The 15767-nt window shown below is 41.0% G+C and overlaps 1 protein-coding gene across 1 annotated transcript in view; it reads right to left on the bottom strand.

Annotated features, from left to right (window-relative positions):
- The window catches only part of cd81a (CD81 molecule a), a 73388-nt gene extending 63521 nt beyond the window's left edge, over window positions 1-9867 (bottom strand). The window contains exon 1 of the mRNA XM_087996674.1: window positions 9735-9867. Within this exon, the coding sequence (XP_087852800.1) occupies window positions 9735-9800 (66 nt within the window). The 5' untranslated portion in view covers window positions 9801-9867. The remainder of the gene's footprint in view (window positions 1-9734) is intronic.
- Window positions 9868-15767: the final 5900 nt, after the last annotated feature.

Raw genomic sequence — 15767 nt, 5'->3', positions numbered from 1 at the left:
GCTTTGGAGAGGATTCGGGTGAGGGGGGTGGTGGGGGGTGGGGGGGGGGGGGGGGGGGAGGGCTTGTCATGTGAGCAAAGGTTGAGAACTCAGGCTGTACATGATGGGGTTTAGAAGGATTGCTGGGGGGGGGGGGGGGGGATATTAACCTTCAAAAGCTACATAATGCTCAGATACCAGAATCCAGTGGGCGCAGAGAAGGCATTTCCACTGATAGGAGACTTGGACACAAGATTACAACCTCAGAGTGAAGGGATAACCCTTCAGAACTGAGATGTGGAGGAATTTCTTCAGCCAGAAAATGGTGATTTGTGCATTTCCACAGAGGGGTCAGTTGGCAAGTAGGATCAGACGATGTAGAATCTCTGTGGATAGAATTGAGAAACTGCAAAGATATTAATACCATAGCTGGAGTAATGTACAGGCTTCAAAACTGCAGTCAGGAGCTGGGGCGCAAGAGACATCAGGAGATAGAAAAGATGTGAAGGAAAGGTCAAGTTACAGTGATCATGGGGGATTTCAATAAGCAGGCAGACTGGGAAAATCGGGTTGGTAGTGGATTGCAAGAAAGTGGAATGTCTACGAGGTGGCTTTTTGGAGCAGCTTGCAGTGGAACCCACTAGGGAACAGGCAATGCTGTATTTAGTGAGAGATTTCTGAATACTTAGAAGTATTAGAAGTAAGACAGGGCAAAGTCAGCATGGTTTCATCAAGGGACACCATGCCTGAGAAATCTGCTAGAATTCTTTGAGGAAGTAATGAGCAGGTTAGACAAAGGAGAACCTATGGATGTTATACATCTGTGCTTCAAGGAGACGTTTGACAAGGTGCTGCACAGGAAGCTGAATAAGAGCCCACAGTGTCAGATACAAGGTGTTAGAATGGATAGAGGCTTGGCTGTCTGGCAGAAAGCAGAGCGCGTGGGTTTCCTCCAGGTGCTCCGGTTTCCTCCCACAGTCCAAAGATGTGCAGGTTAGGTGAATTGGCCAAGCTAAATTGCCCATAATGTTAGGTGCAATAGTCAGAGGGAAAGTGGTTTGGGTGGGTAACTCTTCGGAGGGTCAGTGTGGACTTGTTGGGCCGAAGGGCCTATTTCCACACTGTAGGGGATCTAATCTAATCTAAAAAGGGCCCTTCTCAGGACGGTAGCCGGTAACAACTGATGCTCCACAAGGCTTAATGTTGGAACCACATTGTGGCCTGTTCAATATTCTACATTAACAATCTCAATAAAGGAAAGGAGGGCATTCTGGCTAAGTTTGCAGATGGTACAAAGATAGGAAGAGAGACAGTAGCCTTGAGGAGGCAGGGAAGCTGCAGAAGGATTTGGACAGGTTAAGAAAGTGGCAGCAGATAGAGTATAACTTTAGAAAGTGGGAGGCCATGCACTATGGCAGGAAGGAGAGAGACATGGACTATTTTCTAAATGAAAAGAAAAATCTGAAGTCTGAAATGCAAAGATACTTGGGAGTTCTAGTCCAGGATTCTCAAGGTAAACTTGCAGGTTAAGTCAGTAGTTAGAAAGGCGAACACAATGACAGTATTTAGTTTGAAAGGACTTGAATATAAAAAATAGGAATATACTTCTGAGGCTCTTATAAGGCTCTGGTCAGACCACATTTGAAGTATTGTGCAGTTTTGGGCCTCACATCTCAAGAAGAATGTACTAGCCCTGAAGTGTGTTCAGAGGAGATTCAGGAGAATGGTCTCAGGAATGAAAAGCTTAACATGAGGAATGTTTGAGGACTCTAGGTTTATAATCAATAGGAGTTTAAAAATATGAGGGAGGATCTACTTGAAACATACAGAATATTGAATGGCCTGGACGGAGTAGATATTGGGATGATGTTTCCATTGGTAGGAGAGACTGGGGCCTTTGGGCACAACCTTAGAGTAAAGGGAAGACTTTATAGAATGGAGGTAAGGAGAAACTTCATCAGCCAGGGAGTGGTGAATCTATGGAATTCATTGCCACAAAGGCTGTGGAGGTTAGGTCATTGAGCTTACAACTGAGGTAGGTTCTTGACTATCAGGGTTATGGGGAAAAAGCAGGAGAATGGAGCTGAGAAACTTATCAACCATGATTGAATGATAGAGTAGACTTGATGAACTAAGTGCCCTAATTTCTGCTGTTATGTCCTATTCTTTTATGGCTGTGGAGCCAAGTCATTGAGTGCCTTTAAGACAGATAATCATCTTGATTTAATCAAGATGATTAAGGGGAGAATTGGATTGAAAACGAATCAGTCATGATCGAATGGTGCAAACATAACTGGCCAAATGGCCTAATTCTGTTCCTATAATCTTATATAAAACTACTAAGATAGAGGTTCAGCAAGATGTACGAACAGTTAAGGGCTAAATTAAAAAGAGCCTCTAAAAGATAATAATCACTTGATTATTACCTGAGCCCTACAAAAATTGGCATAGGGTAAGTAAGATTAGAAAGCTGAATGTCGGGTCCAAAGACTGGTTTGGGAAAAATAGGTTTCAGATTATAGGACACCAGCACAAGGAAAGTGGGAGGCTATATTGATGTGACAGCAAACACCAAGACTATGCTGGAACTAGTCGAGAATGTCGTGTTGGAAAAGCACAGCAAGTCAGGCAGCATCCGAGGAGCAGAAGAATCAACATTTCGGACATAAGCCCTTCATCAGGATCTCCAGCACCTGCAGTCCTCAATTACTCCTATGCTGGAACTAGTGTTCTGGTTAGTTAAATAACTTGGACAGCAGAAAGGACTTTAAGCTAATTGACTGCCTGCAGCATTTGTAGCAAGGGAGTGAATTGTTAGCATGGATGTGTTGGGGATCCAAGTGTTCCAGCCAATTTGTAGATATCTTGTTGTGCAATCAAGGAGATTCGGGAACAATAAACCTAACTTGTAGACTTACTGTTGTAGCCAGAACTCCCAACTTGCAACTCTCCACAGTTATCAGCCAAACCCAAGAGATACTGGGATGGAGAGACTAAAGCATTTTAACGTTTTCAGCCAAAGAAATGTTTAGGGGTCTGAATAAATTATGGTTGGGGCAGAAAAGTGGGGATTTACCTGCAGTTCCTACGTAAAGATCTTATCATATGTCAAATAGGAAGTTTATTTTAAACATCATGTTTGCAGTGGACAAACCCTACATTTTGTCAATTTTGTTCTTTATAAGATCCTATACACAGAACCGTTACAGTGAGGGAGAATGAATGCGAATTGAAACCACGTACAAATGGAGAAAAATATGACTAGATGGCATCAGAGGCATGACTGAAAGGTGACCAATGTTGGCACTTGAATGTTGAAGGATATTAACAGGAATGACAAAGATGGAAAGGGACTGGTACAACTCTTAACTAAGGTTGACATTAATTCAGTATTGAGAGAGTAATTTAATTTGAAAGATCATGATATAAAATCAGTTTGGGTAAGAGATAGGAAGCACTAGAGGCAAGGGTCACGAGGAAATAGTCTATCGGTCTCCTACCAGGTCAGAGTGTGGAGATATAAGATATTACCACAATAATAATAGTTGATTTTCATAGTAAGATTTGGGGACAGTTTGTTATAGAAGAATATTTCACAGTCAAATAGGAAATGATATCCTAAACTAGGCAAGGCATACAGACATGATTAATCAATAACCTCATTGTGAAGGAGCCTCTAACTGACAGTAATCATATGACAAATTCATGTTCAGAGAGAGAAGTATGGATCCATGACTAGTTATAAACCTAAATACAGGTAAAAATGAGGGCATGAAGGCAGAACTTGCTGAGGTGAACTGAGAAACTAGGCCAAGAGGTGGGATAGTAGACTTGCAGTGGTAGACCTTTAAGTTGATATTTATAACTATGAAAACATATCCCAGTGAGAAAGAAAATGTTCTTTGATAATGTCACATTTTTGGACAAATAGGGAAATTAAAGGCTATATTAAATTTAAAACAAAAACACTACAAATCAGCAAAGTTCAGTGATAGTCAGAGGGCTGGGCGGGCCTAGAGTAATAAAGAGACAGGATGCAGTTTGAGAAAGCTGGCTCCCAGAGGATCTTCCTGTTTCAATATTACATGTATGTGAAAGGAAAAGAGCAACTAAAGCTAAAGGTTTATAGCAAGAAATTATTAAAATAAACATCACCAGAGAAAAGCTAGGAAAACTATTGGACTTAAAAGCTAACAAGTCCTCAAGACCAGCTGGTCTTCATCATCAGGCCTTAAAAGAATCAATGGCTCAGATGGTAGATACATTCACTCATCTTCCAAAACATCTAGAAGGGTTCCATGGCATCACAAAATAACCACTGTTAAATCTTTATTCAAGAAAAGAGGGTAGCAGGGTTGGAAAGGATTTGGGCGGCACGGTTGGATGGGGTTTTTGGGGGTGGGGGGTCTGGGCGGTGAGGTGTTGGACGGGGTTTGGGGAGCAAGTGGGGGGCAGCGTTGGGGGCAGGCGGAGCCTCGCGCACACGTGCGCTCACTATGCGGCTGCTAGTCTCCTGAACGAGGAGCAGACTTAATAGAAAACTCCGAGCCCCAGGGAAAGACCAAATAATCCGAATGAAATAGTGCCGGCCCATCTCACTTGGATAATCGAGGTTCCCCTGTATCTAGTTGGAAAGATGTAATGAATGGTGCTCCACAGCCGGGGTGTCTCTTTTTTTTTTTTACAGTTTGAAAACTGACTTAGAGGAAGGGACTAAAAGTAACTTTGTTGCTGACACAAACATAAGCAGGAAAATAGGGTGTGAAGAGGATATAGGGAGGCTAAAACAAAAGATATAGGAGAAAGTGAGGACTGCAGATGCTAGAGACCAGAATAGAGAGCATGCTGCTGGAAAAACACAGGTCAGGCAGCATCCGAAGAATTCCTAAAGGACTAATGCCCAAAATGTTGATTCTCCTGCTCCTCGTATGCTGCCTGACCTGCTGTGCTTTGCCAGCACCACACTATTATAAAAAGATATAGAAAGGTTAAGTGATTGAGTAAACATCTGCCAAATAAGTACACGGTGGGGAAGGACAAAAAGCATATGAAAATATTAAAAGGTTGCAGAGAGATGTAGGTGTCCTAGTATGTAAGTCACACAAGATTTCATGCAGGTACAATAAGCAATTGGCAAATCAAATAGAACATTACCATTTACAACTAGGGAAACTGAACATCCAAGTAGGGCAGCTGTGCTTCATTTATACAGAACACTAGTCAGACCACATCTGAAAGTGTGTGCAGTAGTGGTTTCCTCATTTAAGGATGCATTGCAATGTTTGGTATTATTTGGACAATTCAGAGAAGGTTTAATACCTGGAATATGATGGTATGAGGGAAGCTTGGATAGACTAGGCTTGCACACACAAGTGTGCAGAGCAAGAAAATAATTGATTGAAACAAAAAAAAGATCCTGAGGCATCTTGAGAGAAACATCTTCTCTACATCCGACTTATGAGAATCTGAAATTTAGGAGTCACTGTTCAAAAATTAGGCATCATCCTTTCATGAAAGAGATAAGGAGAACTTTCTCAGCTGACCAGGAGTCTTTGGAATTCTCTTCTTTAAAAGATGGTGAAGTAGAGTCCACATTTCTTTTTAATGATTAAAAAACAGACAGCTAGAAAGAACGATAAATAAGGTTGATCAGTGGTGGGCAAAAATGTGGAAACATCAGATTAGCTGACATCTTAATCAATGACAGAACAACCTCAAGGGACTGAGTAGCATACCCCCACTTCAAATGGTCTTGTTTGTAGGAGTGGGCTGAAAAGGTTCACACACAATATTATGCACCAATCGAGACTATTAACAGGAGGTACCTTAGATATAGTCAAGGCATTCCCACAAGGCAATATTGCCAGAGTTCCTTGACTCCTGAGATAGAGTGAGATAAAGTAGGAAGGCAAGGGGTCATGACAGATATCAGGAGCCAGACTAAACAGAATGCATTCAAAGGGAAAGTGAAAGCAGAAGTGAGAGAGTCAAGACATAGGTTGATAAAAGAATACAAAGGCTCCACACACAAAATAGTCAAATAAAAAGTAATAAGAAGTATGAAATCAACCAGGGACAAAAAAAGGAAATTTATTTAAGAGGCAAAGAGTACATGCATGAGTCTGTAACAAGGAAGCCACAGTTATAATAAAATAACAGGCAGAGATACTGAAAGGGCTAAAAAAAAATCAATAGAGACCTTAGAGAGCCTGTCTGCACTGAAAGTTGACTAATCACAATGGCCAGATGGGGTGTACTAGAGAATGTTAAGAAAAGAATGTGGACAGTGTGTTGATATTGGTCATTGTTTTCAATTCTTTGATACAGCAGTGATGCCAGAGGATTGGAGAATTAATATTACACACAGTTTAAGAAGGGTGCAAGCAGAAACCCAGCAACTAAAGGCTGGTCAGTTTGACCTCAATAATGGTCACGTGTTTAGAAATAATAATCCAGGATAAAACTCATGAAGGGCTTATGCCCAAAACGTCAACTCCTGCTCCTCAGATGCTGCCTGACCTGCGCGTTTCCAGCACCACACTTTTCAACACCACTTCTTCCAAGATAAAACTAACAACTGTAGATCACTTAAGAAAAGCCGACATGGATAAAGGAAAATTTATGCATAATTTGATAATTTTTTGATGAAGTAACAGAAGATACACAAGGACAATACGGTTCATGTACCGTTTATGTTCAAATTAAATAAAATGGGACAATGCCTACAATTGACTGAAGGACAGGAAACAAATAAGACTGCTCAGTTGCTGTTCAAATCAGAAGACATATTAGGATTCCCTATATTTACTGAGTACCTGGTATAATTTTAAACTTAATAACAAATTTGAAGTAATCAAAAGCCCATAGTCTGGTCATAGCATCAGCAAAAATAGGAAATTTAACAGAGAAATACAAGATAATGTTGGGAAGCTGCCAAAAAGTACACAAACCTCAAGTAAAGGAACACAGAAACCTACAAGCATGAGTGCAAAACTTACTGATCGTGACAAAGCAAGTTTGCATTAGAAATTTTCAAAAGGGAGAGTTCCAGATATTAGAAAAAACTACTCCCACTGGCAGAAGGGTCAAGAATCAGTGAAAACCCATTTAAAAAATGTTTAAATAAGAACCCCTTGTTCTTTTGCCAACTTGAAAATGGTGGAGGCAGCTTCAGTCCCACCTTTTAAGAGAACTGGATTAAGCACCTGAAAAAGAAAACATACAACCTACAAAATCAAGGGGAATTTCTGCACAGAGCCAAATACACAGGGCAATTTCCTACTGTCATGTAACAAATCACTCCAACCGCTGCCTCCCTACACTATTCCAATGAAACACCTCACCTTTCCACCAGACCCTTGAGAGTTCTTACAACCCTGGTCACCTCGAAATATGGGGCAGAGGCTATGATTTTGCCAAGCCCCATTTGCAGCTTCTCTAAAACCATCTTTTCTTTATGTACTTGTCCCATTACTATCTGTGTGTGCTTGGCACTGTCAATCCCCCTTGTCACACAACCCCTCCTGCCTTCCACTCCTAACATTTCCTACCTCTGTACTGGCTTAAAATCTGTTCACAACTCAACTTTTTTCCAGTTCAGATGAAAAATCTTCATTCTCCACCAATTCTATGAGAGTTGCTCAGTATTTCCATTATTCTGTTTTTATTATATGGCTTAGAAAGTACATGGGCAAAGTTAAAAAAATAATCACAATACTAGGCATCAGTTGTATGACATTTTGATCTTTTCTTATAAATTCTGTGTCCTACAATCCTGCCCCACTGGCTACCTGATGAAGCAGCAGTGCGCCAGAAGCTTGTACTTCCAAATAAAGCTGTTGGACTATAACCTGGTGTTGTATGGTCTTTAACTACGTCCATCCCACCCCAACACCAGCACCTCTACATCACAGTTAATGTGGAAAACCCCTGCTGGCTTTGTCAGAGGAAGTTTTCTGTAAAGGGATGTTATTAGCCAAGGCAGATAGACTCCTGAATAAGAGATACCATGCAAAGCACTGCTGATCTAGGGTAGATAAAGACAGCTAATGGCACATTTTCCCCAAACTATCCACTGATTCCTGCATAAGGCAATATTCCACAGGAGGATAGGGTTTGACATGACAGTAAATTTCCCTCCCTAACACCAGGTCAGTTACTTAGCTAGTCAATATTTACACTAAACTCAAATCTACCACAACATCGAATTATTTGCATTACCAATCTTTTTGGATGAATTCTGAATTTTTAAACTTTTCTCCCTTGACTTTGGTACCAGGTTTCAAACCTGCTCAAAATGAGCGAGTGCCTGCATGAAATGAATTCACAATGTCTACGTTCAGTTCCCAAAGCATAAAATTAATAGAGATTATTAAAATGCTGGCTTTCTGAATACAGTATCTTCAAGGAAAAATCAACCTGCTTCTGGACTGAGGCAGAGGTTGTGCCAGATAGCTGATAAGTAACTGGACCAGATAACTGCCTGGACTCATTTCAATTCCAGGAAGTGAATAGGAGTTTTCCAAAATGCTTTCCTCCTGTTAACAATGAGTTCTTACCATTTTTCTTCACCTCAGATTCCAAGGGAAGCTCCAGAGCAATTTAGCTACGATGCCACAGCCATGAGCATGGGACAGGTTTGATAAGACTATCCAGCTTTTAAATATCAAGTAATGTGTTCTTATTCCACTTCCAATATAACCACTAGAAGCTTCCCTTCCTTAATTCCCCTTGCGCATTCACCAAGGAAGCAAAACCAATTGGATAATTGAAATGCGGTTGCATGTGGATAGACCACACAAACCAAGACGAACCAACTCAGTAGGAGATCAGTTATACCGTACACAGGAAACTAAAGAAGCAATCTTTGACGAACTGAATTTCACAGCAAATCAGTGTTGGGAAAATGAAATTCAATGGTCGAATGCAAAATTAGGAAGCATTTAACAACCAATGAAGCCGAATAGCTGTCCAGGCAGATGAATACAACAGAGCTGAAAATGTGTTGCTGGAAAAGCGCAGGTCAGGCAGCATCCAAAGAGCAGGAAAATCGACGTTTCGGGCATGAGCCCTTCTATTCCTGAAGAAGGGCTCATGCCCGAAACGTCGATTTTCCTGCTCTTTGGATGCTGCCTGACCTGCGCTTTTCCAGCAACACATTTTCAGCTCTGTTGCATTCATCTGCCTGGACAGCTATTCGGCTTCATTGGTTGTTAAATGCTTCCTAATTTTGCATTCGACCATTGAATTTCATTTTCCCAACACTGATTTGCTGTGAAATTCAGTTCGTCAAAGATTGCTTCTTTAGTTTCCTGTGTACGGTTTCAGCTCTGATCTCCAGCCTCTGCAGTCCTCACTTTCTGCTAGATGAATGCAACAACCAATTTGCACATACGAACTGCTTATAAATGGCATAAAACACATACAACGAAGTGGACTTAGGGCTCACAGGCAGCAAGCAGAAGGTGGGGCTACGGAAAGATGGGGGGGGGGGGGGGAAAGGGAGGAAGGGGGAAGAGATAGCGGAGGTGGTGAGCTGTCAGAGTGAACACTCCCAATAGCCAGAGAATAACGGTACAGTCTCGAGGAGGTGCACTCGCCTCTTGTGGCTCGAGGTACCGCCCCACACATCGGCGCGAGGCTGCCCGGGGGGACCGCCGGCTGAGCGAGCACCCACTCCCTCCAGCTAGCGGCACCGGCTCGCTCCCTCACATTCACCCCCTACCCCCTACATCCCCATCCCCATGGCCACTTACCCAGAAAAGGAAATTGAAGACGAATAGCAAGTACTTGATGCATTTCATACAGCCTTCCACCCCCATTGCTCCGGTCGGTATTCACACTCAAGACGCTGCCCTTCAGACGACGACTGCAAAGAGCGCGGCCGCTCGCAGCAACTGAGTGACTCCAGAAACGCCCCGCCTTCCCTCCACGGTCCAGCCAATCACAGCGCAGACCTGCCCAGCCCACCCAATCACCGCGCGGTCTGACACCACCCAGCAAATCACTACACAACGTGGAAGGTGCCAGCCAATCAAAGCACAGTCCCGCCCCACCCTGACCACTCCCAACCAATAAAGGGAAAGCCCCATCTCACCCATCCAATCACAGCACGGGTTTGGGGGGAGGGCAGAGAGTGAGCGCACTGACAGCCAGCGCATAGCCCACTCCGATCTCGGAGAGCCCGTTCAACCAATCCCCGTAGAGAGTGAGTGCGGGCTCCCGTGGGAGCAAAGATCGGTCCAACTCAAGCAGATTCATGTTAGAAGGAGGCTCATTCTGGGGCTGGGAGACAATCAGATGGTTTGTTTCAGCGGGTCATGTTTTTGTGGCAATTGTTTACAGACGCTGTGACTAAAATGGTCCGGGAATTTCCCAAATACTCCCGTTACCTGAAACTAATCCCATGCGTAATAGGTTCCTCATGTATCAGTTGTGACTGCCCATCATCAATTTTATTCTTAATTACTCTGCCACTTTGAAGGACAATCTTTAGAAGTAATTTTCTTATTCATTTCTGGTTTTCAGACCCGCTATGTATCAGCGCTAAAATCGTGTTCGGATCACAATACGGAAGATATGGGAAAGATTTACAGGACGTTGTCTGGAATTAGTATCTCAGTGATGTTGAAAGTAGAGATATTGGGTTGTGTTCTTCGAAATAGAAGAGATTTAAGTGGTGTGTAAAATTAAGTTGTGTAGAAAAAGTGACTAGGACTGACCATTTTTGTTTTCAGAGAGGCCAGTGACTGGATGCTTAAATTCAAAGTAACTTGTAGAATGATTAGAGGGAAGGTAATTTATTTCATCTGGAAACGAGTCATAGTCTGAAACCTAACACCAGAAACGCTGGCAGAGTGGAAACCCTCATTGCATTATAAAAATGCCTCCAATGTGACAGACCAAGAGCTGAAAAGTGGGATTAACCTCGATGGCTCTTTAATGCCTAGAATGGGCTTTATGAGTTGAATGGCTTGTTTAATAAATATTTTTCATATTTCTGTGAATGGACTGGCATTTTTGTAATCTTATCGGAGTCCTGAATCATTTGTTACCTCTCAAACATGGGGTATATCACAGAAAAAGTGTTATTAAGATTTTGTGAAAGTGAAAAGTCAAAACTTAACAGTTTGTATTACATGGGGAAAAAATAAACTGGTCCCCCAAAGCCAGTTTCAGTAATTAAGACATGGATTGAAGAGCAGAACTAAACATGTTTATTAATCCCAGGATTACTCCCAGTGCTGTGCAATTATACTAAAAACATTGGGAGATGGAATATAATCTGGTAAAATGGGATTCGCGTTTCTAGAAAGAAAAGAGAAAAGACAATGGGTTTAAAATGGTGAGATATTATTGTCTGGGGGGTTAGAGTGCTCTTATACACAAATATCAGAAAGTTAACGTTATGGTAGAGTGAACAAATAGGAGGACAAATTGGTTCATACATGGAATGAACTGCCGGAGAAAGTGGTTACAACATATAAAATACATTTGGACAGGTACGTGAACAAGGAAGGTTTAGAGGGATATGGATCAAATGCAGGCAAATGGGACTAGATTAGTTTGGGTGGCATGGATGGGTTAGACTAAAGGGCCTGTTTCCATGCTGTATGACTCTATAAATCCATGTAGGAAGGGTAGGACAATAAAGTTAACAGTTGGAGTCATTATCAGAAGAAAAAACATCACATTCCTGGGATATTGAAATGAATATTGGAAGAAATAGTCATTAGCTGAACAAATCTGGGAGCAGTGTCCTCACTGGTAGTGTTTAAGGTATACTGCAATGGGAGGAAAGACAAAATAACAAGAAAGAAATAAGACATCTTTAATGAAAAGTATTGGAATAATAAAATACATGGATCCAACTGAGGAGTAATTAAGAGTGGGAATACTAAATATCCTAAGGAAGATTTTATGTATGCAAATACAAAATATCATGAGTAAAATTTCTGGGCTAGAGGCAGGTAAAATATAATAGCATTACCAAAGAAATAATTTCAAGAACATAGAACGTAGAACATTACAGCACAGCACAAGCCCTTCTGCCCTTGATGTTGCGCTGACCTGTGAAACCAATCTGAAGCCCATCTGAATACCTAGCCAATGACCATTTAAATGTCCTTAAAGTTGGCGAGTCTACTACTGTTGCAGGCAGTGCATTCTATGCCCCTACTACTCTCTGAGTAAAGAAATTACCTCTGACATCTGTCATATATCGATCACCCCTCAATTTAAAGCTATATCCCCTCATGCTTGCCATTGCCATCGCCATCAGATGAAAAAGGCTCTCACTGTCCATCCTAACTAACCCTCTGATTATCTTAAATGTCTCAATTAAGTCACCTCTCAATCTTCTTCCCTCCAAAGAAAACAGCCTCAAGTCCTTCAGCCTTTCCTCGTAAGATCTTCCCTACATACCAGACAACATCCTAGTAAATCTCCTCTGAACCCTTTCCAAAACTTCCACATCCTCCCTATAATGCAGTGACCAGAACTGTACGCAATACTCCAAGTATAGCCGCACCAGAGTTTTATACAGCTGCAGCATGACCTCATGGTTCCAAAACTCAATCCCTCTACCAATAAAAGCTAACAGACCATATGCCATCTTAATAACCCTATCAACCTGGGTGGCAACTTTCAAGGATCCATGTAACTGGACACCAAGATCCCTCTGCTCATTTCCACTTACCAAGAATCTTACCATTAGCCCAGTACTCTTTATTCCTGTTATTCCTTTCAAAGTGAATCATCTCACACTTTTCAGCATTAAACTCTATTTGCCACTTTTCAACCCAGCTCTGCAGCTTATCTATGTTCCTCTGTATTCTACAACATCCTTCATCACTATCCACAACACTATCGACCTTCGTGTCATCCACAAATGTACTAACCCATCCTTCTATGTCCTCATCTAGGTCATTTATGAAATTGACAAACAGCAGTGGACCAAAACAGATCCTTGCGGTACCCCACTAGTAACTGAACTCCAGGATGAATATTTCCCGTCAACCACCACCCTCTGTCTTCTTTCAGCAAGCCAATTTCTGATCCAAACTGCCAAATCACCCTCAATCCCATGCCTCTGTATTTTGTGCAATCACTTACCATGGGGAACCTTATCAAACACCTTACTGAAATCCATATACACCACATCAACTGCTTTACCCTCATCCACTTATTTGGTCACCTTCTCAAAGAATTCAATAAGGCTTGTGAGGCATGACCTACCCTTCACAAAGCTGTGTTGACTATCCCTAATCAACTTGTTCCTTTCTAGATAAATCCTCTAAATCCTATCTCTTATAACCCTTTCCAACACTTTACCCACAAGTAAGGCTCACTGGTCTATTATTACCAGGGTTGTCTCTACTCTCCTTTAACAAGGGGACAAGATTTGCTATCCTCCAGTCTTCTGGCACTATTCCTGTATACAATGACAACATAAAGATCAAAGCCAAAGGCTCAGCAATCGTCTCCCTGACTTGTGCTAAATGACAATTTTATGAACACTGCCTGTTTTTATTTTTCTGTACCTTTGTTTGTGGACTGAAATAGATTAAAACATATTGTTGAAGGATGACTGCACTTTGTAAAAGCAAGTTCTGATATTCTTTGTATGTACTGTTTACAGAGCTGCTGGTTCAATCAGTCCTGGATGGTTTGCAGACACGTTGGAGCCAAGTATCTACAAATGGAGCTTCAACCAGCAACAAGTAGCTGATTGGTCAGTGGACTAGTGACAATTTATCAGTGACAAAAAATCAACAATTATGTGATTGGCTCCCAGGTGGTTGAACAGCTTTGGTTGTGAACAAGATAATGAGAAGCCTTCACATTTCTGCAAGCTTAGGAGATGTCTCTGTTTCCTGCAGTAAAGATCACTTTAAGTCTGAAGAAAACCAGTTTCTGTAAACTGTGACTTTCAATGAATAAGTCAGAGACTTTTATAAGTGTGACATAGTCACATTGTGGCTCCTGCAAACACATGAAAGCATCTGGAGAAGGAAGATCGTGAAGCCAGTTTTGGTCAGCTTTGGAACCATCTCAGCAGACACTGTGAACAGATACCACTGAGTTGCTTTTCCAGTTTTTCATTCTGACCATAATACCCATTCTTTTACTTGTCTGTCTATATATGTATGTGTGGGAGGTTGTTTATAGAGGCATTATAATTTTAGACGATAGAGTTATATGTCTACGGTTCATTTTATTGGCAACTGGAGTCTAGTTATTTGTAATAAATGGTAGTTCTTGTTAAGTACAGAATCATGGTCCATGCTTTCTATCAATCTTGATCTGAAAATTAAGTAAGTTGAATTCCACATGCCTTTTGAAATGTAATGATTCTAGGAAGAGTAAGGATTTATTTTCAGCCCACTACCCTACTGAGGTGTAATCATGTAATCTAACTGAATGGAAGAACAGCTTGGAGATGCTAAATTGCATTTTGTTATTCCTAAGAGTTTAACTGCTGGAATATTTTACTTCACTTCCAATGTTGTTACATGAATGGTATTTTATAAGAAGCTAGAGAGAAAATTCCAAAAATGTCATTCAGATTGGGGTGAGAATTCCTGAAAGCAGAAACTGTGTATAAATAAATGTTACTGTGTGTGATAGAATGTGATGGACTTATAGAAGATCTCCTAGAGAAAATCAAGTGTGTCCTGCAATCTCTCTGTTCTATCCTGTTTGTCATCATTATAATTGACTAGGAGATTATTACATCTCTTCTTCCTCCTTCTTTACCACCACTATCTTTCTTTGCCTGCTGCTATAATGTGAAAAGAAAGAGCTTGTATTTATACACAGTTTTTCACAAACTCATGATCAATGATCAGAATATAACAAGGCTTTGTTCGCAACGGATGGGTGTGAATGAGTTCGAATTGTCGTAAATGGTACTCAATAGTCTACAAACCTTATAGGAGATATATACAATGTATTGTACAAAAATAGAAAGATTAAATATTCTGAGTATCCCTGGGCTGGTGAGACACTCCTGAGAATTCTTAAGTAACGAACATGATATTTGTGGATAATATTAATCCAACTTACATCTGTTGGTGAGATACCTCAGAATTTCAGTATAACAGAAGTTTTTCTGATGTTGGAATCAAAGTCATCCATGAATATAACAATTACAGGCTGATGGTTGAACGTGTTTTTGGAGAAAATAGTTGAGGAAAGTTTGCCTAGTGCACGAAATGAACATCCAAATGCAAAGGCATCATAGGCATAGGCAGAATAATCATTGATTGTACTTTACAAATCTATAACATTTCTTAAAGAAAATGATTAAACTAATGGACCATGTAATCCTATTTCTGGATTAGTGGTGCTGGAAGAGCACAGCAGTTCAGGCAGCATCCAAGGAGCAGCGAAATCGACGTTTCGGGCAAAAGCCCATGTAATCCTATAAATGTAGTATTCTGAAAATTTTGGAGAAATGAACAAACATCCCTATGGAAACAATTTGGAAAATATGACAAATTATATAGCTTGGTTGAGAATTATTTTGTAGGCAAATAACAGTGACAACGTGTGGAAAAGCCTGGAAAAAGTGACCAGTAGAGTTCCATAGGGAAACATTGTGGGATTGCCAATGTTCACAAATCATGACGTAGAACAGGGTATTGCTATTTGTAATATTAAATGTACTGACATCTCAAAATTGTCAGCAGAAAATAAAGAAAAGTTGATCTGCATCTCTAAAGAAACCATTGACAGGGATAAAAGTTATTAAGAACAAAAGCTTGCATTTACATTGCAACTTTCAT

This window comes from Chiloscyllium plagiosum, unplaced genomic scaffold (assembly GCF_037043375.1).
Source record: "Chiloscyllium plagiosum isolate Xiang-an unplaced genomic scaffold, Cpla_swu_hap1 HiC_scaffold_18, whole genome shotgun sequence".
Taxonomy (NCBI): domain Eukaryota; kingdom Metazoa; phylum Chordata; class Chondrichthyes; order Orectolobiformes; family Hemiscylliidae; genus Chiloscyllium; species Chiloscyllium plagiosum.
This window is presented reverse-complemented; position numbering and strand designations above follow the sequence as displayed.